At 43.6% G+C, this 14,110-nt stretch overlaps 1 protein-coding gene across 3 annotated transcripts in view; it reads left to right on the top strand.

The window, feature by feature from the left end:
- galnt7 (UDP-N-acetyl-alpha-D-galactosamine: polypeptide N-acetylgalactosaminyltransferase 7) overlaps window positions 1-3,780 on the top strand; it is a 126,947-nt gene extending 123,167 nt beyond the window's left edge. For all 3 annotated transcript variants that reach the window (XM_080189467.1, XM_080189466.1, XM_080189465.1), the window contains one exon: window positions 1,934-3,780. In XM_080189467.1, the coding sequence (XP_080045593.1) occupies window positions 1,934-2,071 (138 nt within the window). In that variant the 3' untranslated portion in view covers window positions 2,072-3,780. The remainder of the gene's footprint in view (window positions 1-1,933) is intronic.
- Window positions 3,781-14,110: the final 10,330 nt, after the last annotated feature.

Below are 14,110 nucleotides of genomic sequence, written 5' to 3'. Positions count from 1 at the left end.
TCCTTGCGCAGGTGCGGCGCCCAAAACTGCACACAGTACTCCAGCTGCGGCCTCACCAATGCCCTATACAGCTGCAGCAAGACCTTTTCCCCAAACACTGCCCCTGCTGGGAGGCTGTACTTAGCTGCACACCCTGCCTCGGGGACTATTTGCCAGAGCAGGACCTATTGTAAACCCTGCCAATGTGATGGAGGGGATTATAATCCTTGTGTGGGGGAATATACAGCAGGAACCCTAATATGTCATTGGTGGGAGGGAGGGATTTCAAAGGGGAATTCTGCTGGTATGATGGCCATTCTGGGACTCCAGTTGGATTCTCTGTCCCCTCCAGCTTTTTTGCCTGACAAAAATGGGGGTAGAAAATCTCCCCCCCACCCCCCGAAAAAAAATGAATTTCTTGTGCTATTACTATTGTATTGCAGATACTATTGTACCTGCTTCCACCACCTCCCATGGTAGCAGGTTCCAGGCACCATCCTCTGTGTAAAAAAAAACCTGCCTCGTACATCTCCTTTAAACCTTGTCCCTCGCACTTTAAACCTATGCCCTCTAGTAATTGGCTCTTCCATCCTGGGAAAAAGCTTCTGACTATCCACTCTATCCATGCTCTCATCTGGTAGACTTCTATCAGGTCGTCGCTCAACCTCAGTCATTCCAGGGACAACAAACCAAATTTCTCCAATCTTTCCTCATAGCTAATGCCCTCCATTCCAGGCAACATCCTGGAAAATTTTTTTTTTGATGACACCTTCCATTATTGATCAAGAATGGACTGATGGGACAGTAATTGGACAGATAAGATTTGTCCTGCATTTTGTGGACAGGACGTCTCGAGACAATTTTTGATGTCAGGTCGATCCCAGTGTTGTAGCTGTACTGGAACAGCTTGGCTTGGCCACAGCTAGTTCTGAAGCACAAATCTTCAGTACAGTTGCTAGGATATTGTCAGGACTTTGCAGTATCCAATGCCTTCAGTCATTTCTTGACATCCTGTGGGGTGAGTTGAATTGGCTGAATCTGGCATCTTTGATGCTGGCACCTCAGGAGAAGGCCGAGTTGGATCATCCACTCGGAATTTCTGGCCAACAACGTTAGAAAATGCTTCAGCTTTGATTTTTTTACGCAAAGATTCTGGGCTCGCCCATCATTGAGGATGGGGATATTATGGAGCCTCCTTTTGTATCCTTCTTTCTCGTCTCCCATCTTTATCACCTTAGCCCATCCTTTGAACCTTTTCTGTCCAATTCCAGTATTAGAGTCATAGAGGCTTACAGCATGGAAACAGGCCCTTTGGCCCATGCTGTCCTTTTTTTTAAAACCCCAAAGCTAGTCCCAATTGCCCACATTTGGCCCATATCCCTCTATACCCATGTAAGTGTCTAAATGCATTTTAAGAGACAAAATTGTACCTGCCTTTTTTCTTCTACCTCTGGTAGCTTGTTCCAGATACTCACCACCCTCTGTGTGAAAAAAGTTGCTCCTCTGGACACTTTTTTTATCTCTCCCCTCTCACCTTAAACCTATGCCCTCTAGTTTTAGACTCCCCCGTCTTTGGGAAAAGATATTGACTATCTAGCTGATCCATGCCCCTCATTATTTTGTAGACCTTTATAAGATCACCCCTCCAGCCTCCTACGCTCCAAAGAAAAAAGTCCCAGTCCATCCAGCCTCTCCTTAAAACTCAAACCATCAAGTCACAGTAGCATCCTAGTAAATGTTTTCTGCACTCTTTCTAGCTTAATAATATTCTTTCTCTAATAATAATATCCTTTCTGGTGAGGTTGATATATTGTACAGTCTCTTTTTTAGTTGGCATTGGTAGAGAGGGAGATGTTGGCTACTGATATTTTTATGCTAATTGTAGGCTGACAGCATCTTGGTTTAATCAACACAACTCTCCGACTGAAAGTGGCTTGTCTACCTTTTCTTTCAGACTTTACGTAGATTCACACATATTCCCACGGGCAAGTGCTTAGACCGCTCCGAGGTCAATCACCAGGTATTCATCTCTGACTGCGACTCTGCAAAGACCACTCAAAAGTGGGAAATGAACAACCTCCTTGCGGTGTAGAGCTACAGTGGAAGCTGCTCATAGTTTGTCATATATATGTACAAGTTGGAGAATTATCTGTATATTGCTGCAAAAACAAATGTACAGCTCAAGTGTGTAAATATTTTTGACACCCTTTTCAATGAAGGATCCAGATAAACTGTGATAATGTAATATGATAGTTAAGATCATGTAATTACAAAATTACATTCTAATTTTTTGTTACCTTGAAAGATCTTAGATGTTTATAACTTATTCTGCTGTCATCTTGAGACATGTTGCATCTTAGTGGTAAGGTGCAACTTTGTTTTATTTTTGGGATTACACTCAGGGGCGAAGAACAATGGTGGCTTTTCCTCGATAGGTTTGTTTCAATGGGTATGTTGTCATCAGGGTTGTCTAGTTTGCCCCGATAAGGCTGAAATTTGAGATCTCCAGTATGTTTGGTCTCTATTTGGTGCACAAGGTCTGAGATTTTCTTTTTATGTAATATTTTATTCAAGGTCTTCTGTTTAATCACCCCATCTGACCTCTAATGTTCAGAAGTGATTATCAGTGAGGGACTGATGACTCCCTAATTTTCAAACCTTCCCCAGTGGAAGGAGGTGCCTGCAAGTTTTGACATGACCCTGGAGAGACCCTAAAATTGTCAACTGTGAAGAGAAAACATGTTATTAGTGTGGAAAGCACTGATTAGTATAGAATGCCAGAAATAATGCATCTTTTTTAAGCAAATACAGAAACATGATGTGGATGGAGATCCCAGTGACCGTGAAGACTCTCTAGAACCCTTAGCAATTCCCATCCTTGCCCCAGATGGTATTGTGGCTCTTGAGGCTTCTCTTGGTCAAGGAGATTGAAGAGTTCCCAAGTGTGTTTCTGATTTACAGCATTGGTTTCAAACCAATCATAAAATCTCTGCCATGGTCTTGCCTGGCCCAAGTTTCAAGCCTTTCTTGCTTTCCTGCCATCCGACAGTGGGAGGCAAGGTGATGAGACGCTGCTTTTTAACCACCCTATTTATTGAAAGAATTGATAGGCATCTTAAGAGTATTTTTATTTTTGTTTCTGGTCCTCAGTTTATGCTGGCGTTTTTAAGCATCTTGGGATCCTGGCTCCAGTTTCCTTCACACGGATTCTGCCAAATGATTTTCTGTGTACAAATATTAACACCTGTCGTTGGGAAAATTAGCTAATCTTGATAAACTCTGTGCCGTATTAAAATATATTTTTCTATAATGTACTTGAATGTTGGTAGGAATAAAGGTGTTTAACTTAGTAACAGCTCTAGCAACTGATCATAAGAAAAAAAATAACTTATTTTTTCCTAAGCACTACCACAAAGAAAAATGGAATAACTTGAAATTCCTTGAGATACTGTTCTATCCGAGTCCTGTGCTCCATTCCAGCAGTGCTATTGGATAACAAGTTCAAAATTCATCAGTCAAAACAGATCCTTTGTATCTAACCCGTGTCTTATGTTTATGCAAGCTGATTTTTCACTTTTTGGGTTATACAAATTGTTCATCCATTGTAAATATACTCAAAATGGGTAATTTCTGTACAAACCTGTATAATTGGGAAGGGCTGTTTAATGGACCTAAATTTGGGATGAAAATGATTGTCTGAAAATCAAACCATAGTTCATTCTGCTGTAAATTCATTCTGGAGTATCACTAAGCCAAATAAATCTGACTACAATGTGATTCTTGTAGCCTTTGTCAATGTGACTGGTGAACGTTTGGATGCTTTCCAAAGTTAGGGATCATGTCCAGTATATAAACCTCGGCCTTTTGGCTAAGATCAAGTGTAGTATCAACATGCTGCACTTGGTTGAAGTCATTAGGTTACATTTCAGCTTCATTTGAAACAGTTTTTTAAAGCGGCTTCTCGGACTTTTGGCTAAGATGCAAATTAGATCAAGCCTTGGAGGAGGAGCTACACCTACTCCAATCAGCTTGGATCATGTAGGTCAAGCCCAAGACAGGAGGTGAGAGCCCTGTCTTGTCAGCTTGGATTGGGAATGTCCCAACTTGTTGGGACTCTGAATTGGCTTTAATTTGACTTGATTGGATTGGAATAAAGTTTTTTAAAAAATAATGGATCCAATAAGGAATTCAGATGCTACCCAGTGCATAGTTAGAATGTGAAGCCCATACCATTTAGGGAAGGAACAGCATGGTATACACTGGTTAGCATTGCTACCTCACAGTTCCAGGGGACCCAGGTTCAATTCCGGCCTTGGGTGACTGTGGAGTTTGCACATTCTCCCCATGTCTGCGTGGGTTTCCTTTGGGTGCTCCAGTTTTCTCCCACACTTCAAAGATGTGCAGGTTAGGTTGATTGGCTGTGCTAAATTGCCTGTTAGTGTCAGGAGCATTCTTGGGGGTTTCGGGGATTGGTCCTGGGTGGGATTGTTGTCGGTGCAGGCTCAATGGGTCAAATGGCAGCCTCCTGCGCAATAAGAATTCTATGATTCTTTAGGGGTAATTTATTAGGGTCACATTAAGCTTATATTAACACTGCAATGAAGTCACTGTGAAAATCCCCTCATCACCACACTCCAATGTCTGTTCAGATAAACTGAGGAAGAATTTATCATGGCTGATACACATAACCAACGAGTCTTTGAAAGGAGACTGGAACATCAGAAGGAAACTCATGCAGAGATGGGGAGAATGTGCAGACTCCAAGCCAGGAATCGAACTCAGGCCCCTGTGAGGCAGCAGTGCTAACCATTGTGCCACCATGCTCCCCTATTAGGTGATTCCAACTTTCCTGGCATTAACTGGGATATTCATTGTGTTATGGGCTTGGATGGAGTAGATGTATTGAAATGTGTACAGGAGAACTTTTTAGATCAACATATCGAGGGCCCAACAAGGGAGGTTGCTGTGCTGGACCTGAAACCTGACAGGTTGTTGAGGTAGTGATGGGGGAGCATTTTAGTGATAGCGATCAAAGTCTGGTACAATTTAAGCTGTTATGGACAAGGAAATAGACAAGCTGCAAAACAAAAAATGTTTTGGATTGGGAGAGAACAGACTTTAATAAAATAAGACAGATTCTGGCCAAGGTAGACTGGGAACAGCTGTTAACAAGAAGATTTACAGGTGAGTAGCGGGAGGCATTCAAAAAGGAAATGGGGAGTATGCAAGCTCAGTATGTACCCTCTAGGATGATGGATAGGAGTAACAAGCCCAGAGAATTATGGATGACCAGATATTTGTCCCTGGTAAGGTAAATGGATATGGTATGATAACGTTTTTTCTCTTTTCATTCACAGGTTTTAAGTCAGTCCGTTGTCCAACGAGGGGCATACACGTGATGGGTCGTACTTGGGCTGCTCTTGGTTGTTTGAGATTGGCCTAGTGCTTCATGTCGTTAGTGGGTGCTTAAACTGGACCAGATGCTGGGCAAGACGACAGCTCAGTGACTACCACTGTTTGCTGTGCAGACACATGGATTTGGGCCAGTATCTGTGGGAGTTTGCACATTCTCCCCGTGCTTGCGTGGGTTTTCTCCGGGTGCTCCAGTTTCCTCCCACACCCCAAAGATGTGCTGTTAGGCTGATTGGCAGTAATAAATTGTCCCTAAATTAGTTTCCCTCAATGTGGATGGCCAAAAAACAATAGATAAGGGTCATGGGTAGAGGGAGGTACTGGTAGTGTTAAAATGGCGGCGTGGGCTCGTTGGGCCGAAGGGCCTGTTTCCCAGGCTGTTTTTGTTCTTTGTTTTTTGTTCAGAATACAATGAGAAGGAGAAGAAATGCTTTTAAAAAGTACAAGGGGAGCAAATCAGTGGAGGCTTTAGCAAGGTGTAGAAAGTGTAGGGTGGAGCTTAAGAAAGCAATTAGGAAAGCAAAGAGGGCATTCAAGAAAGCTCTGGCTGGTAAAAGTAAGGAATATCCAAAGATATTCTTTAAGTATATCAATGGGAAGAGGATAACCAGGGAAAAAGTTTGGGACCAGGGGGGCAATCCATGGGTGGAGCCAGAGGCCATTGGTCGAGTGTTGAGTGAATACTTCCATCTTCACCCAAGAGAACGAGGACTGTGGTATGGAATTTAGGGAGAGGGGCTATGAGGCTCTTGAGCAAATTGACATAGGCAAGGACAAGGTATGTGAGGTGTTGGCAGCCTTAAAAGTGAATAGATCTTCAGATCTAGATGAATTGTGCCCTAGGCTACTGTGGGAAGCAAGGGAGAAGATTACAGGTGCTCTATCCCAAATTTTTAATTTCTCTCTGGCCATGGGGGAAATGCCAGATGATTGGAGAACAGCAAATGTGATCCTGCTATTTAGGAAGGGATATAAAGGGTGGCACGACAGCACAGTGGTTAGCATTACAGCCTCACAGTGCCAAGGACCCAGCTTGAATTCCCAGCTTGAGTCACTGTGTGGAGTATGCACATTCTTGCTGTGTCTGCTTGGGTTTCCCCAGGACCGGATGGAATGCATCCCAGGGTTCTGAAAGAAATGGCAGAGGTGATAGTGGATGCTTTAGTAATTATTTATCAAAATTCGCTGGACTCCGGGGAAGTACCGGAAGATTGGAAAACGGCTAATGTTACGCTGCTATTTAAAAAAGGTAGCAAACAAAAGGCAGGGAATTATAGGCCGGTTAGTTTAATGTCTGTAGCTGGAAAAATGCTAGAATCTGTCATCAAAGAAGAAATAGCGAGGCACCTAGAAAAGAATGGTTTGATCGAGCAGATGCAGCACGGATTTATTAAGGGGAAGTCGTGTTTGACGAATTTATTGCATTTCTACGAGGATGTGACTAGTGCGGTAGACAGAGGGGAACCGGTGGATGTGTTGTTTTGAGATTTCCAAAAGGCGTTTGATAAGGTGCCTCATAAAAGGTTGCTACAGAAGGTTAGGGTGCACAGAGTTGGGGGCAAGGTGTTAGCGTGGATAGAGGATTGGCTGTCTAACAGGAAGCAGAGAGTTGGCATTAATGGGTGCTATTCTGGAAGGTGGTTGGTGACTAGTGGAGTGCCACAGGGATCGGTGCTGGGGCCTCAACTAGTTACCATTTATATAGATGATTTGGAGGAGGAGGCTGAGTGTAGGGTGATGAAATTTGCTGATGACACAAAGATGAGTGGAAAAGCAAATTGCGTGGAGGGTGTGGAAAGTCTGTAGAGAGACTTTCTCTCTACAGAGCGTGACATAGTAGGGAGGGATTATTATTTAAAAGGCAAAAAGCTGCAGCATGCTACGGTGCAGAGGGACCTGGGGGTCCTTGTGCACGAGTCACAAAAACCCAGTCTGCAGGTGCAGCAGGTGATCAAGAAGGCGAATGGAATGTTGGCCTTTATAACGAGGGGGATAGAATATAAAAGTAGGGAGGTCTTGCTGCAACTGTACAGGATACTGGTGAGGCTGCAGCTGGAATACTGTGTGCAGTTTTGGTCGCCGCACTTGCGGAAGGATATATTGGCCTTGGAGGGAGTGCAGAGGAGGTTCACTAGGCTGATACCGGAGATGAGGGGGTTAGACTATGAAGAGAGACTAAATAGACTGGGTCTGTACTTGTTGCAGTTTAGAAGGATGAGGGGGGATCTTATAGAGACGTATAAGATAATGAAGGGGATGGATTGGGTAGAGGCAGAGAGATTCTTCCCGCTCAAAGGATAGCAGGACTAGAGGGCACAGCCTCAAGGGCGGGGGCAGTTCAGATCAGAGTTGAGGAGGAACTTCTTCACTCAAAGGGTGGTGAATCTCTGGAATTCTCTGCCCGTTGAAGTGGTGGAGGCTACCTCGCTAAATATATTTAAGCCACGGGTAGATCGGTTTTTGATAGACAGGGGAATTAAGGGTTATGGGGAGAGAGCGGGAAAGTGGAACTGATCCACTTCAGATCAGCCATGATCTTATTGAATGGCAGGGCAGGCTCGAAGGGCTATGTGGTCTACTCCTGCTCCTAATTCTTATGTTCTTATGTTTCATAGCATCATAGAATGGTAGCCAATTGGTCCTTCAAGCCTGTGCCAGCTCTTGTCTAGAGTAATGCAGCAAGAAAAACGTCCTTAAACCATTCCAAATCATTACTCCGCCCCTGGTGCGTGCTAAGACTCACCACACAGCGCAAAAGGTTATCCATTGTTGGCATGTCTGCTGTCAAAACATCTGAAAGAATTTGCCCCTTAGAACATTTAATTATGTTAAATAAGCATTATACATGCAAACTGTCTTAGAAAATAACTCTGCCAAAGTTTTTACTGGCAGTTCACGTATCTCTCATTGAAGGGAGGTTGTCACCTCATTAACGTCTTCAGGCCTCTAATCTAATGTGAAGTTGAAACAAAAGGTTTTTTTTCTCATCTCAAAAAAATTTCAGCATCTGAAGGGATGAAAATCTTACCCTGTATATTTTCATAAATATATCCTCAAGGCTATTTCTAAGATTTGAAAAAGTGGCTGAAGCCATATCTGTTGATGACCCATGAACAAAGTTGCCATGGCGGCACTGAAGCTATTTGCACCTCACTATCTCTGAAGGAACACTAACGCCCTCCGCACGCCCCCCCCCCCCCTTCCCCCACACTGACAGAGATCAAGTCCAAAGAGAATTATACAAAGGCCATCTGTATTTAATAAGCCAGGTTGACCAACTGGAACCTATTGTCTGATAGTGGTTTGCACTGCTGCCTCACAGCACCGGGGACCTGGGTTTGATTCCAGCTTGGATCACTGTATGTGTGGAGTTTGCACCTTCTCCCGATGTCTGCGTGGGTTTCTCCTGGTGCTAGTTTCCTCTCACAGTCCAAAAGATATGCTGGTGAGGTGCATTGGCCGTGCTAAATTCTCCCTCCAGTGCCTGTTCGGGTACACAGAATGTGGCGACTAGAGGATTTTCACAGTAACTTCATTGCAGTGTTAATGTAAGCCTACTTGAGACACTAATAAAACAACAAACGATAAACCAGGGAACAACAGATGAGTGAGTCTCACATCAGTGATGGGGTAATTATTGGAGAAACTTCCTAAGGAGAGCATCTATCTCTACTTGGAGAGGCAAAGCTTGATCAGAGTTAGTCAGCATAGCTTCATCAGAGGGAGGTCATGCCTAACAAATTTGTTTAAATTCTTTGAGGAGGTGGCCAGTGTGTAACAAGGATAGTGCAGTTGATGTAGTTTATATGGATATCAGCAAAGCCTTTGAAAAGGTCCACATGAGAGATTTGTAAAGAAGGCCAGTGCATATTTAATAAAGTGGATTCAAAATTGGCTCAGTCGTAGGAATCAAAGGGTGACAACAGAAGGCTGCTTCAGTGACTGGAAGCCACAGTCCAGTGGCATACCACAGGATCTGTATTGGGCCCCTATAATTCATCATTTATATAAATTACACAGATTACTATGTGGGGGTAGGATTAGTAAACTTTGTGGATGACACAAAGATTGGCTGGGTGGTGAACAGGCAAAGTGACTTGGGCTACAAGAAGACATAGACAGAATGGTTAAATGGATAGATAAGTGGCAGGTGGAATTTAACCCTGTAAAGTGTGAGGCAATATACTTTGGAAGGAGTAATTTGACAAGGAAGTGCTTAATGAATGGTAGGATAAAAAGTTCTGTGGAACAAAGGGACCTTGGCATGTTTGTCCACAGATCTCTGAAGGTGGAAAGGCATGTTAGAGTGGTGAACAAGGCATATGAGACACTTGCCTTTATCAATCAAGGCATAGATTACAAAAGGGAAGTCATATTTGTTATGTAGAAGCTTGGCGAGACCACAGCTAGAGTACTGTCTGTAGTTCTAGTTGCCACAGTATTGCACTGGAGGGGGTGCAGAGAAGATTCAGTGGGATGCTGCCTGGGATTTAAGCTATGAAGAGAGGTAACATAGACTTGGGTTGTTTAGTTTGAGACGAGAAGACTGATGGGTGACCTGATCGAAGTGTACAAGACTATGAGGAACATGGACAGAATGGATAAGGAGCAGCCTAGTTTCAGGGTCAGGCATGAAGTTCGTGGGTTCAAGATGAGGATCAGGAGATTTAGGGGGGATGTGAGGGAAAACTTTTTTACCCAGGAGTTGGTGATGGTTGAATGCGCTGCCTGGGAGAATGGTTGAGGTAGGTTGCCTCACATCCTTTAAAAAGTATCTGGATGAGCACTTGGCATGTCATAGTATTCAGGGCTATGGGCCAAGTGCTGGCAGATGGGATTAGGTGGGAGTCAGGCATTTCTAAGGTGTCAGTGTGGACTGGATGGGCCAAAGGGCCTCTTCTGTATGATTCTAAGTTGAGGCAAATAGCATTGATACATTTAAGAAAAAGCTAGAAAGGAATAGAATAATTCTCAGAACTTTCCTTATGATAGTCCTCTTTTCAAATGGACCTCCGATCTAAATTATCACATCACTCAAAATATTGAATTGCTGAATGTGAAGTGTTTTATTGAAGTGCTGCCCAACTTGTCCATGCCGCCCAGTTTTTACCATTAAGCTGCCTGCATTTGGCCCATACCCTTCTATACCCATCTTATCCATGTAACTGTCTGACAGGTATTTGCTTATAAACATCATGGGCGCATGGGGACAGCAGAGCACATAGAAAGCAGGAAAGAATCGGAGCATGGAGAGCAGCAGGACATTAATTGAAGACTCAGGGAGGGTTAACGGGCATGGAATCACTCCTCTGTGTGCCACTGTCTCACTACATCACTCTGTGAAGTCACCCTCTAGAAGGCTAGCCACGTCGTGGACTATCTGAAAAATCTCTTCAAACTCCCAGGAGTTTGTGAATCCCAGTTTGAGATGAACTGGTGCTAACAGAGTTAGATCAAGAAGAGTAGTTAGACCAGTTCAATCAATTGGCCTGATAATGTGCTGTACATCTGTGTAATTGTATGGATATGTTTTTTTTCTTACTTTGTCCAACCATCGTCTACAAGCAAGGAATGTTGGCATCAGAAGGTGCTGTGATTAAGCTGTGTTACATCCCTTGCTGCATCACAGCATCAACCACTTAAGACTTCTGTGTACTACTTGTTTCTGCTGTAACAAACCAGTGTAGAATGATCCTTTACTCTTCCTTGCCCAGCTAGAGAATGATGTAAGATAAATAAGTTTAGCTGGAAGTGCTACACTGTGTTACAGACAGAAGGGGGGGGTTGATTTAAGAAACACTGCTTTCTCTCACCACCCATCTACAAATAGAAAGATGTTTTGATTTGCATTCCTGTTTCATTAGCAGTGGCGTATTACCCACTCCTCAGTTTCTGTTAACCCCACAGCGAAATTGTGATAGGGTGAGCTCAAAGGGTTAGTTTATTTGTACAGAATCAAAATGTTGGGGTGTTGGCAGGAGTGAGGGAGATAGGGGTTGTCATGTTTTTTGCCTTCTAAGCATACAGTGAAAGGATGGAGAAAATTAAGGTTTATAGTGCAGAGAACACAAAGAAACAAAATGATGTTTCAGGCGAGTTCCAGCATCAATGTCCAATAAGGCAGTCTTACATGGAGGTCAGCAGGCTGAAATCCCAATGCTATGTAATTCACTTCTCCGGTAGCGTCGACCTCATACAATGAGAGAGGCATGCAGAGATAGATCAGTTGTATGAGCGATGGTGCAGAAATTCTAGCAGAAAGTAGATGTGGCCGGATACTTAGTCTGAACCAGAGCTCTTTTTCTGTGTTACTTCTACTTAAATGTTAAAGTGGCTGACTAAGTTTGCAGTACAGGAAGGCACTGGTTCCATCATCAACTGGTGGCAGCACAGTAGCACAGTGGTTAGCACTGCTGCTTCACAGCTCCAGGGTCCTGGGTTCAATTCCTGGCTCGGGTCACTGTCTATGTGGAGTTTGCACATTCTCCTCGTGTCTGCATGGGTTTTCTCCGGGTACTCCGGTTTTCTCCCACAGTCCAAAGATGTGAGGGTTAGGTTGATTGACCATGCTAAGAAATTGCCCCTTAGTGTGTCCAGGGATGCATAGGTTAGAGGGATTAGTGGGTATGGTATGTAGGGATATGGGGGTAGGGCCTGAGTGGGATTGTGTTTGGTGAAGACTGGATGGGCCAAAGGGCCTCTTTCTGCACTGTAGGGTTCTATGATCTAAAGGTTCATGTCACATGACTCCCACCTCACCAAACTGTCTTTGATAAGGGATGTGTATCTCCATTCTGGATTCCCAAGATGGTTAGACGTTCCAACCACTAAGACTTAAAAAAAAGGTTGCGAGGTTCTTTGTCCTAGCAGACAAATATGCTCCAGTTGGCCAGCCTAACTTATTAAATGCAGATGGCCTTTGTATAGTTCTCTTTGGATTTGACCACTGTCAGGAGGGTTATCAGTGTCTCTTCAGAGATAGTGAGGTGCAAATATCTTCAGTGCTGCCATGGCAAATTTGTTCAAGGGTCATCAACAGACATGGCTTCAACCACTTTTTAAAATCTTAGAAATAGCCATGAGGATGTATTTATAAAAATATATAGGGTAAGTTTTTCATCCCTTCAGGTGCTGACATTTTTTTGAGATGGGGAAAAAAATTACTTATTTTCAACTTCACATTAGATTAGAGGCCTGAACACATTAATGAGATGACAACCTCCCTTCAATGGGGGATAAGTGAACTGTCAGTAAAAACTTTGGCACATTATTTTCTAAGACAGCTTGCATGTACAAAGCTTACATAACATAATTAAGTGTTCTAAAGGGCAAATTCTTTCAGATGTTTTGACAGCAGACATGCCAACAGTGGATGACCTTTTGTTGTGTATGGTGAGTCTTTGCATGCACCAGGGGCAAAGTAATGATTTGGAATGGTTCAAGGACATTTTTTTGTTGCGTTACTCTTGACAAGAGCTGGCACAGGCTTGAAGGATCGAATGGCTGCTATTCTATGATTCAATGATTTTTAAGGCATTGACTTGACAGATATAAGAGATGCCTAGTATTGATGATTCATATCTCTGCCTGAGTGTGGGTAGCACAGTGGTTAGCACTGCTGCCTCACAGCGCTAGGGACCCGGGTTCAATTCCGGCCTCGGGTCACTGTCTGTAGGAGTCTGCACATTCTCCCCGTGTCTCCTCCCACAGTCTAAAAATGTACAGGTTAGGTGGATTAGCCATGATAAGATTGTTCCCTGTGTAAATTGGATGGATTAGCTGTGGTGGGTGAGTGGGGTTATGGGGATAAGGCGGGGAAGAGGGCCTGGATGGGATACTCCGTGAATGGGATTATGGGGAGAGTCGGTGCAGACTCAATGGGCCGAATGGCTTCCTTGTGCACTGTAGGGATTCTATGTGCTGGTGAATCCCAACTTAAATAGTGCCTCAGGACTACATTTGCATGGAATAAAAGGTATCCTTTCTTTCTTGCCTCTCAAAAATGATAAAAATAGAGTTATAGAGGTTTACAGCATGGAAACAGACCCTTCGGCCCAACTTGTTCATGCCCTTTTTTTAAACCCCAAAGCTAGTCTCAATTGCCCGCATTTGGCCCATATCCCTCAATACCCATTTTACCCATGTAACTGTCAAAATGCTTTTAAAAGACAAAATTCTACCCACCTCTAGTATTACCCCTGGCAGCTCACTCCAGACACTCACCACCCTCTGTGTGAAAAAATTGCCCCTCTGGACGCTTTTGTATCTCTCCCCTCTCACCTTAAACCTCCGCCCTCTAGTTTTAGACTCCCCTACCTTTGGGAAAATATAATGACTATCTAGCTGATCTGTGCCCCTCATTATTTTACAGACTCTATCAGATCAGGATTAAGTTGGTTGGGTATAGGATGTGTTCAAACAGTTCTTCTTCATGGCTCAGGCGTGCAACATAAGGGCTCCTCAAGGTCAAGTGAAAGGCAGTGAAGATAAAGCTTGCTAAGACTCACCACACACAACAGAAATTCTGAAATGTTTTGGCTGTAGACAACTTTGAACCCAACTTTGAACGTCAATTGGCTTGGGAAAAGGATTCACTGCGGTTGCATCATGTGCAATAATCCAGGTAGGTTGCTGTGCAAAATCTAATGAGTGTGGATGGCACAGTGGTTAGCACTGCTGCCTCACAGCACCAGGGACCCGAGTTCAAAACTATTTATGT

This window comes from Carcharhinus amblyrhynchos, chromosome 5 (genome assembly GCF_965287045.1).
Source record: "Carcharhinus amblyrhynchos chromosome 5, sCarAmb.v2.hapA, whole genome shotgun sequence".
NCBI classification, from domain to species: domain Eukaryota; kingdom Metazoa; phylum Chordata; class Chondrichthyes; order Carcharhiniformes; family Carcharhinidae; genus Carcharhinus; species Carcharhinus amblyrhynchos.
This window is presented reverse-complemented; position numbering and strand designations above follow the sequence as displayed.